At 44.3% G+C, this 14,825-nt stretch overlaps 1 protein-coding gene across 1 annotated transcript; it reads left to right on the top strand.

Moving 5' to 3' along the window:
• Positions 1-4,442: 4,442 nt before the first annotated feature.
• LOC123113068 (uncharacterized) lies at positions 4,443-8,708 on the top strand. The gene is made up of 5 exons (XM_044534192.1): positions 4,443-4,733; positions 5,943-6,155; positions 6,341-6,489; positions 6,561-6,629; positions 7,159-8,708. The coding sequence occupies exons 1-5, from the start codon at positions 4,497-4,499 to the stop codon at positions 8,405-8,407; spliced, it is 1,917 nt and encodes a 638-aa protein (XP_044390127.1). The 5' UTR covers positions 4,443-4,496; the 3' UTR covers positions 8,408-8,708.
• The last annotated feature ends 6,117 nt before the right edge of the window (positions 8,709-14,825 follow it).

The following is a 14,825-nucleotide window of genomic DNA, read 5'->3' as shown; positions in this document are numbered from 1 at the left end:
TCATGGCAGCAGCAGACAGTGTGTCGGAACGAGCAGGTATACAGTTTTTTTTTTCTTTTTTTATTGAGGCAAGAGCAGGGATACAGCTGGCTTCTCCTATTTGGCGCGCGCTAGCGACCTTTTTTTTTTTTGAGATAACGCGTTAGCCACCTAGCCCGTACCCACTCGAGCGCCCGATCCTCTGTTTGGCCGGCCCATTTTGGGTTTCTTCCCCACTCGACGTGTGCTCGAACCGTTTTTATTGTTTTTTCTTATGAATTTTCTTTTTAAATTTTATTACTTTATCGTTTTCCTCATTTTTTAGTTATTTATCTTTTTTATTTTTCCTTACAATTTTTGCGAACATCTATCAAATTTTTTAACATTTCCCAAAATTATAAAAATTCAAAAACATTTTTTGAAAATTGTGAACATTCTTAAATTATAAAAATTGTGAACTTGTTTTTGAAACTCGTGAACATTTTTAAAATCTTCGAATAATTATTTACAATTCACAAACATTTTTATGAAATGCATGATCATTTTTTCAATCTGCTGACATTTTTTGAACTGATGGAGTTTTTTGAATTTGGTTACAGTCTTTTGAAATTCGGGATTTTTTTTTATTTTCTGTGAACATTTTCCAAATTCACGAAATTTTGTTCAAATTCATGAACATTTTTTGATACGCACTTTTTTTCAAAATCATGAACATTTTTTGATTTTCCGTGAACATTTTTCTAATTTGCAAAAAAAAAATCTAATTTATGAACATTTTTAATACACATTTTTTTCAAAATCATGGACATTTTTTAATTTTCCGTGAACATTTTTCTAATTTGCAAAAAAAATCAAATTCATGAACATTCTTTAAGACGCAATTTTTTTCAAAATCATGAACATTTTTTGATTTTCATAACATTCTTTTCAAAATCAAAAAACTGTCCACCCACACTTGGACACCCGGTTATCACTCCCACTCGCAGCCTCGCCGTCGTCATTGAAGCATGACCCACCTTGTTAGCAGCCTCTTGCCGTCGCTGGTGTCTATTGGTCGCCGAAGAACCTCCTGGTTCACCCGCCTTGGAACACCGTCAACTGTGAGTTCCAGCTTCTCACTTGACCAGTCATAGCATCGTTGCAACATCCCAAGGTGACGGTTCCAGCACGAGTGGTTGTCGGTTCTAGCTTGCCACGATCGCCGTTGCAGCACCTAGTGAGTGTGGTTCCAGCTTTGTCGTCCTCATGTTCCAGCTTTGTCGTCGGCCGATTCCAACAATTTTTCACGACAGTTGTAGCAAAGATGTCGGTGGGTTCCAGGACAGGGTCACCGCGTTTCCAACATCGGGTCATTGGTTTCCAGCCGCGCCGATTGCCGATTGTAGCATGATGCCTTGCCGGTTCCAGCACGGCGCCTGCTCGGCCCTGGAGCTTGGTCGTAGGGCATCCCCTATAGCCACATCACGGGCGTTAATGGGTCTCCCGTCGTAGCCCTGTGGGGTCGCTGCAACAGCACCAGATGCAGCAAACCAAAATGGGAAGAATTGCTCGCGCCCGAGTGGATAAAGTTCAACATTGTTAGTGGGCGTGCTCTCACACGCGAGGGGGAGACATGGTGTAACAAAGGAGCAACTGATCAATGTGGATTGCATGATGCGCGCGCTATTGGCGAAGTTTAAGGCCGATCGACTGAACATGGTTGCTTTCTATAATAATAACAGTAACAAATTTCAACTTGGTAAACAAACATCAATGAAACCTTAGTGAATTATATACCATTTGTATACTTAATTAAGAATTCACATGCATCCCACATCAAATAAATAATAATAGACATATCAATTCATGTGGGTCTGTAACACTTAAATTACATTTAACTAAAATTCTCAATGAAAGGCTGATTGGAATCGCCAGGAGATAATATATGATTATCTTATCTACAATCATATACCCCTAAAAAAAACTACAATCATACAAGCAGGGTGTAATTAAGGAAACATACTGCGTTTGATACTCTAATAATAATCCTATAACCAGAAGCACCACGAGAAGAAGAATGCAAGAGTTCATGCTATTGCACATATATAAGCACCTCATCCGAGACAAGTGTTGTTCATAACTAGAAACAGTCACAGAATATAGATAAACTAGTAAAAAAAAGTATGCACGTGTAACGTGTTCATACCTTATAAATGGATGGACTGAGAACAACTATACGTCGAAAGATTTGTCTATCTTATTACCGAGGCATACCTTATCAATACATAACTGAGCTCTAATATATAGAGCTTGGTAGACCATCCAGGTCTCTTGCTCTCGCTCTCCTTATTCCTTTCTTGTACAACGCTAAAGTAGTAGAAGAATAAAGAAGCATTGAATTTGGGGGATGCGTTTCTTGTAATCAGAGCAAAGAGTATAAACTAAAGATGGGTATGCTTTTCTCAATTCATTGCTTTAGTTTTGAGCGATCTTAGTTGAATGAAGTTGAAGGTCCTGGACTATCTAACTGTTCAATTGTTCATCGTTTCCATATCTTTTTATCCTTTTTTATCCTGTAATAACTACACTAAGCCACATCAATTTTTAAGATAATAGCCAGGTAACACATGCACCACAGATCATTGACAAGGTTTACGTTAGACAGAAGCTAACTAACTGCTGAAGTTAAAGGAGCATCTGGACACCATAACCTATAGCTGATGGTCAGCTACAAGGACATGCTTAGTGGTTGTTTGGATGACGGGAATTAGACGAGATAGTTTGGAAAACAAGTTTTTAGATGATATTTTAGAAAAAAACAGTTTTACTTCTTTTTTAAGAAGGGAGGTGGGCTTTACCTAAAAAAATGCATGGTGCTTTGCCCCGCCACTAATGAAAAACTAGAACCCAGTTTATCGTTTCAATAAAAAAACATTAAAAAAATGTTGATATCTCACACAATCTATATCTCTTCCCTCATATTATACCCCGGCTCCCTTCATCCAAATATATAGAACCACATCTGCAACCAGGCGCCCAAACCGTACTCAAACATCCGGGCGGCCTGCCCGGTCACTAACCGATTATGATTTTTCGACCCAGACGGCCTCCTCAAACGAGCCTCACACGCCCGGACTGACCAGCATCTTCATATCTAGCCCAAATATGGAGCGAATATGGGGCGGCCAGGCACGTCCGCCACGCCGCACTGATGGTGGGGTCCCACACGGAAAAACGCCCAGAAGCCCGGCGGTCCAAAGCTCGTCTCCTCCGTCGGACCGGTGTCGCCATGCGGCGCCGCTTCGGCGGGCCGCGTAGTGCCTAGTCTGGCTATTTAAATCGATCGGCGGCACCAAAACCCTACCGTCCACATTTTCCTCCGCCTGTCCGCCGTCGTCGCCACTTTTACCCCCTGTTCGCCTAGTAGCCATGCCCCCATGCCGCCGGGTGAGGAGCGAGCCATTTCTAACGCCGGAGCGCCTGCTCGAGCTCCTTGAGCAGATCCGGGCAAGGCGCGAAGCCCGGATGGCCGCGAGGCTACCTCCGGATGTAGTGGACCAGAAGAAGGAGTTGGAAGAGGAGGTGGAGGAGGAGGAAGACGACGGCGAGGTTGAGGAGAAGGAGGATGAGCCGGAGGAGGATGTGGGGGACGCTGGCGGCGCGGATCTGCAAGCGGAGCAGCAGGCCATCCTTGATTCCTTCCGCTCGAAGTTGGATGCGGAGGCCAGACGCCGTTGCCGGCAGGAGAGGCGCAACAAGCTGCAGAGGAGGCGGAGATGCTCGCCTGCATGGATGAGGTCGAGTTGGAGGAGGATGAGCCGGAGCCCTCCCCGTTCAGTCGGCGCCCAGCACCATCGTTGTGGACATTTCTAATGACGAAGATTAGCTAGGGTAGTACGGTATGTAGTATGTAGTAAGTAGGATTTCTTGTGCTTGCTTCTATGGATCTAGGGGTTGAAATATGAGAGACTTGGATGCAGAATGATTAATTTGAGGCGTGACCGGTTACTGTCCATGAACGCGCCCGGTCACGTCCGCGAACGTTTGTGGGGTCGGATTTGTAAAGTCCGGCTGTAGATGCGCTGATGGTTTTTTTGTTGCCTTTTGACCATGGATTAGAGCTTTATATGTTACAAAAAGTATGACGCCAAGTATGACGCCAAATTCATATGGGAAAGGTGTTTCTAGTGATATAATCCTTAGACCATAATAGCATGTATTACTAATCATAGCAATGGTCGAAGACACTCTAAAAACATACTTGTCCATATTTTAATATATATCTTTTTGAGACAATGTCCATATTATAAATGGAGGGAGTACCCTTTTTTTTAGGGGTAAATGGAGGGAGTACCCAACCCTCGAAATCTCAGGACCGGACCGGCCTGACGCCACCATCGGGCCGAGAGCAGGCTGGAAACACCAAAACCCCAGCCCACCAACAAACAGAGCAACGGCACGATACCGACCAGCGGGACCAACGCACGACGGGCCTACTAGGCAGCCAGCCACCGAACGCCACTGCTCGAGGCACACCAATGCCGAGCGTGGGGAGGCGGCTGCCGCCGTGGACGTCGCCGAGGGGCGCGGCGGAGAGGTGGAGCCCCGGCACCCCCGCCGGCTTCGCGGGCTCCGGGAGCCACGTCACCCCGCCCCTGAGCGCCGGCTTCTGCTCCTACCGCGCCACCCCGCCGACGAGCGGCGGCGGGTGCTCCCGGCCGCCGAGGGCGCCGCCGGCGGCGGATTCCCCGTACGTGAGGGCGAAACAGGCGCAGGTAACACGGTCGACCACCACAGCCACCGTCAGGCGCGATCCCTTCCCGTTCAGGTTCCGAAACCCAGCGCCGTGCTATCTCGTCGTTCGGGCCATTCTCCCGTCGGCAGGGGAGGGATTCGGGGTGGCTAATTAGATGCAACTGATAGATATGGTAGATCAACTTGCTGTGCTACGCTTCGTGTTCCTGATTGTTCGTAGAAACTCGTGGGCTACACTTCTTCTCGGGATGATTGTGGAGCTGAAATATAGGAGATATTCAATTGTCCGAGGGAACTTGATTTGCTCCTAACATTGTTCCGTCAGGGTGAGAATTAGTGCTAGCTTCCTTGACTTGCGCAGTTGCAGTAGAGCTCAAATGCCACCAGGCTGCCTCAGTTGTTAAGACTACAACGTTTCTCTTGTGCAAATCCATTGGCATCCATTTTCCTGGAAGCATATCAATAAATAATTAAATGTGCATCGTGGAACTGGTCTCTGTGAGTCGGTGCATTAAATTTTATCTTGAGTGAACATAGCATTGTTCTGTTAGTTGCATTGTAATGGTATTCTGCAATGACTGCCGCTTGCTGAATCTCGGAACATGCTTGCTGAATTGGCCTGATCCAAGAATAGTATACAGGGGAGAAGGATGTAGTGGCCTTGAAGCGTAGCAGTTCTCCACTGAAGAAGCGTAATATGGTTGTTTAGCATCTTTCATTGTATCAGGATATTTGTTAACAGTTAACTGCACAAGAATAGAGAAGGATGAAGGTACACACTCCCTGGCATAACTAATAATTTTGGGGGAGAAAACGACATTAGCTTAAAGCAGCATGGAAGTGGTGCCCTCCTATCTTTTTTAGCCGATTTTAATTTTTTTAGCGGATATGAGTAGGCGACTAGGTGTCCTATTACCAGAATTATGTTCTATCAAAAGCTTATATTCAAACGGTTTTGGCAAGATTTGATGTTGTACTGCATCCGTATGTTTGTCCATTAGTAGCTGCAATAGATGCTCATCCTCCCTGAAGTTTTGCTTTTCTCAAATATGTTATATGCTGAAATACTTCTGTACATTACCTGCATTCCCCCAGTGTTATTTTTTCTGTACCACTTGCAGGTTTTTGATTCTAGATGCATTTACAATCTTGATAATAGAAGCTTTCGTAAAATAAGCTTGGGTTTCTTTTTGTTTTCTCACCTGGTGTCTATTATTCATTTATTACAGTTAATTCAAAAAGATCCAAACAAGGCAGTTCCATTGTTCTGGGCAGCTATTAATAGTGGTGAACGAATTGAGAGTGCACTGAAGGATATGGCTACTGTACTGAAACAAGCAAACCGGGCTGAAGAAGCCATTGAAGCGATAAGATCCTTCCGTGACCGTTGTCCGAATGAAGCCCAGGAGTCTCTTGACAATGTTCTTCTTGACTTGTACAAGGTATTTCAGAACTGTAAATCTATATATGTAAGCTAAAAATTTCTTCCGAAGCCCATTTTTGAGGTTTGCTTATAATATATTGCAAGAACCATTCAAAAAAGTCATCAGCTAATAATAAACCTACACCGCATTGTAGATAAATATCTAGCCAAGTATTGATACAAATCATTTTTATGTTAAACCAGAAATGCGGTAGGACAAAAGAGCAGATTGAAATGCTGACAGTGAAACTGAGAATGATTGATGAGGATCTAGCTTCTGGCCGGTGGAAAACTAAGCTTTCTAAATCTCATGGAAGAGTATTCTATCTCTCTCTTAGGGATGAAAAGGCAAGGTATTGAAAATCATTCATACATCTTCATTTGTCCTGTGAACGCCATTCTAAGGCTCTGCTTTGTCATGAAGGTTGCTGGGTAACCTCGCCTGGGCCTATATGCAGTCTGAAAACTATGAGGAAGCTGAAATGCTCTACAGGTATATCTATGTTGGGGATGTACTTATTAAGCTGATATGGATTTTGTTAGACATGATTTGTATTCTCTTGAACTTCTCAATCCTTTGTTTGGTATTATTTGTAAAAATGAGTAAAAATTATGGCACCATTGTACTCTTTCCATCAAAATATATAAGCTCCCCGTGAATTTTGAGCCTAAATTTGACTAACAAAATATGAGTTGTATGCCACAAGAAGTATACCACTGGATCCATATCCGAAAGAGCTTTCCAACGGTATAGCTTTTACGGCATATAACTCATATTTTGTTAGTCAAATTTATTATCAAGGTTAGGCTCAAAATTTGAGCGGGCCTTACGCATTAGGATGGAGGGTGTAGTTTCCCACTCCACATCAAGGATGCAGAAATGACTGTTCCCAGCACTGGTAATGCTTGATAGTAGTAGAAGGGGACTCTGTTTTTCTGTAATAACCCCATGCATCATTTCCAGTAAAGCTCATTCAGTTATATCCAGCTGCTACTGACTTGGCATTTTTCACTTGACCCAGGCAAGCTCTTGCTATAGAAACTGATTATAACAAAGAGTGCAATCTAGCCATCTGCATGATGAAGATGGGAAAGGTAGCTGAAGCTAAATACCTTCTCCAAGCTATACCTTACAACTGCAATGATGAAAACCATGTGAGATCTTTTGCCCGGGCTACTGAAGTGCTTAGGGAACTTGAGTTACAGGCACTCCCTTCTCCCATAACTCAGATGAAGTCTAAAGATTCACGGATTTTGCTTGCTACTGATGTGGGGAACCTAGAATATCTACATCCACAAATATTCTCTGCTTCAACTCAATTGAATTATGAAGAACCGCAAGCTTCAATTTCGGCAGATACAGAGAATCATGAAGATTGCAACTCACAAGTGCTTCCATCTCCGATAACCCAGTTGAAGCGTAAAGAACCACAGCTTATGGTTGCTACTGATGGAGAGAAGACTGGACAAAGTCTGGAGGAGTACCATGATCTTTCTAGACTGTTCAATGATGCTGCCACACCACAGTCTCTACTTGAGAAACTACGAAAGCGGCTGGTCAAAAAGGACAGACTCAATATCAGCGCACATAATCAAGATCAGACTCCTAGCCCAGCTGAATGCTTGCCAAGCTCTAATGGTGCCGTAGATGCTAGCGAGAATCCTATGCAAGAGGAGAAGCGTTTGGTTGGTGGCGGTAGAAAAACGTGGGCAGACATGGTGGAGGAGGATGAACAGCAGCAGCTGGCCGATGGCAAGAACACCACCGCCCCGCAAGGTGAAAGCAGCAAGCATGCGAGTGAGCAGAGGGATAAAACACCATCCTCATCATCTCAAGGAAGCTGCAGCCTCAAAACCCCGGTCGCTGGTGTTCGGCCGCAGAGTTCATCAGCAGGTTCATGGAGACGTAATGACTCGGCCGGAATCTCGACAGACGAGAATGTGAACCGGAGTTTCGTCAGGACAGCTCCAGCATGGAAGCAGCGGAAGGTTCAAGATCGTGGCGACCGAGTCTGCCAAAGGCTTAACACGACCCATCTCAGTGAGAAAGCTCGAGGCACCGAGCAAACAGCAAGCTCAGTGAGAAGCAGTGCAGCTCAGCGTTCGCTTTTCCACGGGCAGGTACCATCTGGTTTTAGCGGACGCTCTCAGGGTGCCAGTCACACTAACCGTTGCCCTGGGAGCCCGGCGACCACAGGACCGTGGAGGCCACCGGACCGCCGGCGGGCCTTCCAGGAAATCACAAACGAGCTGAAGCAAAATGTTGCATAATAGGATCTTTATGCTTCACCCACTGTTGATGGAAGTTCTCGCTAGTAATTAGTTGGTGTTTCCCACTGGAGATGAGAAGAGGCATTAGCACTGGAGTGTCAACAGCATCCAAGGAGAATTAACTACAACAGTCATGCAGAGCTAAGGAACTCGCCGAAACATTGTCGATAGTCCCATGAATCAAATTCTCTTTGTGATCCAAGTGGATATCTGTTTAGCTGTACATTTTTCATTCGTAACCCCACAAGTAACCTGTAGAAGAGGGTGACTAAATACCTAGTGTGAATTTTCTTTTCTTTCTGCAGTGCTCAATGCCGCTTATCATGCATATAACACTACAGTCGACCTTTTGGCACTAGTGTTGAGATGTTACTTGCAACATGTGGTTTCTTTCTACTGCATGGCCAGACATTCCCTGCATGATGGGGTTTTGAAAGATCGGCAACTCCAGCGCACAACCCCATCCGCTCCGTATCTGTCTACTTGGGCCCAAACGAGCAGACCGCACGGCCCAAGGCACGACAGCATCTGCTTTTTTTTTTGTTCGTTTAGCGTTCGGCCCGCCCCATTTCAAACCTGCGCCCGGTTTGCGTCCACACGAGCGTCAAACGGACGGGCACGCGCTTGCTTCCCGTCCGCCTCAGGGGCGCGTGGCGGCCGTCCACCTACCTCCACCGCCCAAAATAACTGTGCATGTGCAGCGGGCACTGGCTATCAGCCACCCAGCCGCCTGGTCGTCGTCCTTCTTAATGTGAAAGCCGTGGATAATTATTATTACCAGTACTAATTATTATTATTATTATATTAATGAATTGAAGCTAGTTCTGTGTCACCCTATGTTATAATAGTTGCATGATGAATGCTATCCGATATCCATCATTGATCCATTATCTACGAGCTCGTTTCATATTGATCTTTGCTAAGTTACTTTATCGTTGCCACTGTTACAATTGCTACAAAACTGCTACTGTTATTTTTGTCACTGTTACCGTTACTTCCATACTACTTTGCTACTAAATACTTTGCTGCAGATATTAAGTCTTTTAGGTGTGGTTGAATTGACAACTCAGCTGCTAAACTTGAGAATATTCTTTGGCTCCCCTTGTGTCGAATCAATAAATTTGAGTTGAATACTCTACCCTCGAAAAATGTTGCGATCCCGTATACTTGTGGGTTATCAGCGTCTCGAGCGCCTGGACCTGGAGCTCCCGGCGGGCCTGGACCTCAAGCTCGTCCTCAAGCTCCTAGCGGGCCTGCTCCTGTGCAAGTTGCTGCTCCTCCGCCCGTAGCTCCCCTGCTTGTGCCGCTACTGGGAGAAGAAGCACCCTTTTGTAAATCCGCCCTCTGCCTGCTTGCTCGTGGTGCTCCAATTTCTATACATTGCAATTTCAAACACAATGCATCATCAAGAGCAACTGGACCAGATTATTGTTGTTATGGTCTAAAATAGGAGAAGGAAAAATGTTATGCCTCTGTCAATTGTTGAATTATTCAGAGTATTTGAACTATACAGAGATCCATGTTCTGTATCCAGGATAATGCACAATTGCAGTGTCCATGGATCACAGGATAATCAATTGCAGTGTTAAATTTAGTTAGTGTGTACTCCAAGTAGTGATTTTAAATTCAGTCATCAAAATACAGTCAATGTTTCTACACAATTATGCAGATGAGTGTAAATTCAATCAATAACTTGCACTAAGGAATTTGTTCTCCAGGTAGAGATGAGTGTAAAAATGGTCCAATAATAGTAGTGTCATGGTGTGCTACAGATTATGCAGATGAGTGTAAAAAATAAGTTGTTAGGCAGATAATGGTCCAATAATAGTAGTGTCATCTTGTTTTTGCTAATTTATCATTGCCAAGCACTTGGTACAAAGCTGGCATACTGCCATGGAAGACAATGAACTGTTTTGTGTTTTATTAGCAGAGAAGATAATGCAAACTAACTAGTCTTCATTGGAAAAGTTAACATGTAGACGAGTGTAAAAACGGAGATGATCCAATAATAGTAGTGCCATGGTGTGCTACAGATTCATGCATAATTTGGAACATTGTTGGATCATCTCCATTTTTACACTCATCTGCATGTTGGAAAAGACAACTCTGGATAACTCAAGTTAACTGAATTAAATCTTGTTACTGTCAACTTCGGAAAATTGAAGATTTCTGAATCTACATGCACCCTGTTACCAAAAAAATAACATGTGTTTGTTTTGGTCAGAGGAAGGTGTTGTTGCTATCAATTCACAATAACCTGTGTTTGTTTTGCTGCTAACCTCACCTTAGCTTAACCGAATCTGGAAAGATTGGGAAAGTATTCCTCCTAACTGATTTTGGCCGGCTTATTTCCGCACTCTGTCTTTATGCTGAGCTTGAGTGTGAGCAGCAGCATGGCCAAATGCTCAATCGAATGTTGTTTAGATAAAAGAAACACGGGAGATTAGTGTACTCATGCTACCAAACTGAAGGCGGTTTTTTGCTTTCTGTCAGATGGAGACGAGCAAGTGCTGCTGGACATATATGGAATGCTCTTACTAAAATTTTGCATTAGTAAAATGGAGTACCAAATTAGTGAATTCAGCAGCAAATGGAGTACCAAATTAATTACTCTAGACGGATCATGTATAGAGTTGCTTCCATGTGTTTTGTTTATAAGATTTTAGCAAACAATATAAATTTTAGTTAGATAACCACTGATAGAAGCATGTGAGAGCAAAAAAAATTTAGTTAGAACAAAGTGTTATGAATGTAACTGAAAATAAAGATAGCATCCATTATGCAAATGATCTTACTGGATGAAGATATCTTATGCACTACTCTTGTTATGATTATATGCTAACCATTCATATTTTGTACTCTTGTTATGAGTACAGACAGGAGCACACAACTATGGATTTGAAGTTGATCCCGGAAGAGGGGGATGAAGCTCAACAAGAAGAACAAGCTCAGCAAGGTGACACTATTGATTTGAACTTGATCCCGGAATAGGAAGATGAAGCTCAACAAGAAGAACAAGCTCAGCAAGGTGACGCTATTGATTTGAACTTGATCCCGGAAGAGGAAGATGAAGCTCAACAAGAAGAACAAGCTCAACAAGGTGACGCTATTGATTTGAACTTGATCCCGGAAGAGGAGGATGAAGACATTGAATTGAATTTGTTTCCTGAAGAGGAAGAAGCTCAAGAGGCACAAGAAGATGCAGAATTGAAAGAAGCTCAAGAGGCACAAGAAGATGTAGAAGTGGAAGAAGCTCAATAAGATGCAGAAGTGGAAGAAGCTCAAGAAGCTAATGCACAAGGCAATCCAAGAGGGAAGGACCTGACAGACAAGGAGAGATTTGGTGTTTACTTTGCTCTGTGAGTAATCGAGCTTAGAGATGGACAGATTCACCTGTATGACAGGGTGCTCATTGCGACTATGTTGAATGTTCACCTGCGAATAGTTATAAGAATATGGAATATAGACAAATAACAACTTGCAGCAGGCCAAGAAGTTGATGTTTCAAGCAAGAAGAAGAATAGAGGTAGGAAGAGGAAAGAACTAGATCTGTCGATAACATCTACAATCCCTTTGAACAAAAGAAGAACAATTTGTTCTCTTGCAAGGTGTTTAGGTATTCCCCTATCAACCCTCCATGACAGATTTCAGTTGCGAGTTAAAACGCATCACGAGCACCATCAAACCCACACTCAAGCCACAAAACAAGATAGCGAGACTAAAGTTCTGCATGTCCATGACGCACTAGTAGAAAAGGGGGCAATGGTCCAGGCCGGGTCAGCCCATTAGTCTCGGTTCAATCCAGAACCGGGACCAATGGGGGCATTGGACCCGGTTCGTGAGCCCCGGGGGCCGACCGGGCCACGTGGGCCATTGGTCCCGGTTCGTTTGGACCTTTTGGTCCCGGTTGGTGGGACGAACCGGGACCAATGTGCCTTGCTCCTGGCCCACCACCATTGGTCCCGGTTGGTCGCCTGAACCGGGACCAAAGGCTTCCCTTTGGTCCCGGCTCAAGCCACGAACCGGGACCAATTAGTTGCCTATATATACCCAGCGAGCAGAGCACTCTCACTGCTCTGTTTTTCGTGGCATGCGAGGAGGGAGCTTTGTGGTGCTCTAGCTCACCTCCTATGCACACAAGGTGTTCGATGGAATGCCCGAGCCGCACTACTTAAGCTTTCTCCTCTCCAAGCTCCACCTCCAAGCTCCATTTTCCTCAATATTTGTCTAGGTTTAGTGGTCCGTCACGTCCCGTCCCCGTCTTCACCGTCGTCGATCGCCCGCGCCGATCTCGTCGCCGGCACCACCGTGGTGAGCCTCTTACTTGTATGTTTATATAGATACTTGTATAATTTTCTTACTTTTATTATTGCATCTTATATAGTGCGATGGTTTTGGTATCCGCCCCCGTCGGCCCTCGTCCTGTCTATGATTCGGATGTGGTATATATTATCTTTTCATAACTATTGGTTCATTTATTGTTTATGACAATTATGCCGACCAACGTGACATAGATTTTATTTATCTAGGAGGTTGTTGAACTGGAAATTCCAACCGACCCTATTGTCGAGAGGTTAAATTTAGTTGAAGAAGAAAACAATTTGTTGAAGGAAAAATTAGAAAAATTGAGGAGGAGAAGATGATATTGGAGTTGCATGTTGCGGATGTCGTCGATGATCACAAGATCAAGATGGATGCAATGCGCTTGAAGATTAGAAAGATTAGAAAATATGCCATTCATACCGAGACTTGGTATCATTATGCCGTTGGATCAGTTGTTACATTGGTTGCGATTATGATCGCATTTGTTTTCGCATTGAAATGTTTTACATAGTTTCAGTGTATGGTTTAATTAATTAAATGCTCTGCAGAGCTTTATGTTGTTAGATGAGAACTATGTATGTACTTTGGTTTTAGTGTGATGATGAACTTCTATTAATTTGGTTTTAGTGTTCTGTAATGATTTTTGACACACTTATTATATATAATGCACGCAGATGAACCGACAGTGGATGTACCGTTCAAGACACACCTCCGAGTACATTAAGGGCGTGCATGATTTTCTCGAAGTGGCTGAGGCAAACAAGCAGAATGGTTTTATGTGTTGTCCATGCCCTATATGTGGGAATACGAAGTCTTACTGTGACCGGAAAATCCTCCACACCCACCTGCTTTATAAGGGTTTCATGCCACATTATAATGTTTGGACGAGGCACGGAGAAATAGGGGTTATGATGGAAGACGGCGAAGAAGAAGAGTACGATGACAACTATGTGCCCCCTGAATACGGTGATGGTACTGAACATCAAGAGGAACCAGACGATGTGCACGATGATGCTGCAACAGGCGAAGCTGCTGAAGATCAAGAGGAACCAGACGATGTGCCCGATGATGATGATATCCGTCGGGTCATTGTCGATGCAAGGACGCAATGCGAAAGTCAAAAGGAGAAGCTGAAGTTCGATCACATGTTAGAGGACCACAAAAAAGGGTTGTACCCCAATTGCGAAGATGGCAACACAAAGCTCGGTACCGTACTAGAATTGCTGCAATGGAAGGCAGAGAATGCTGTGCCTGACAAAGGATTTGAGAAGTTACTGAAAATATTGAAGAAGAAGCTTCCAAAGGATAACGAATTACCCGACAGTACATACGCAACAAAGAAGGTCGTATGCCCTCTAGGATTGGAGGTGCAGAAGATACATGCATGCCCTAATGACTGCATCCTTTACCGCGGTGCGTACAAGGATCTGAACGCATGCCCGGTATGTGGTGCATTACGGTATAAGATCAGACGAGATGACCCTGGTGATGTTGACGGTGAGCCCCCCAGGAAGAGGGTTCCTGCGAAGGTGATGTGGTATGCTCCTATAATACCACGGTTGAAACGTCTGTTCAGAAACGGAGAGCATGCCAAGTTGATGCGATGGCACAGTGAGGACCGTAAGAAAGACGGGAAGTTGAGAGCACCCGTTGACGGGTCGCAGTGGAGAAAAATCGAGAGAAAGTACTGGGATGAGTTTGCAAGTGAGCCAAGGAACGTATAGTTTGCTTTAAGCGCGGATGGCATTAATCCTTTCGGGGAGCAGAGCAGCAATCACAGCACCTAGCCTGTGACTCTATGTATGTATAACCTTCCTCCTTGGATGTGCATGAAGCGAAAGTTCATTATGATGCCAGTTCTCATCCAAGGCCCTAAGCAACCCGACAACGACATTGATGTGTACCTAAGGCCATTAGTTGAAGAACTTTTACAGCTGTGGAATGGAAACGGTGTACGTACGTGGGATGAGCACAAACAGGAGGAATTTAACCTAAATGCGTTGCTGTTCGTGACCATCAACGATTGGCCCGCTCTCAGTAACCTTTCAGGACAGACAAACAAGGGATACCACGCATGCACGCACTGTTTACTTGA

Source organism: Triticum aestivum, chromosome 5B (assembly GCF_018294505.1).
Source record: "Triticum aestivum cultivar Chinese Spring chromosome 5B, IWGSC CS RefSeq v2.1, whole genome shotgun sequence".
Classification (NCBI taxonomy): domain Eukaryota; kingdom Viridiplantae; phylum Streptophyta; class Magnoliopsida; order Poales; family Poaceae; genus Triticum; species Triticum aestivum.
This window is presented reverse-complemented; position numbering and strand designations above follow the sequence as displayed.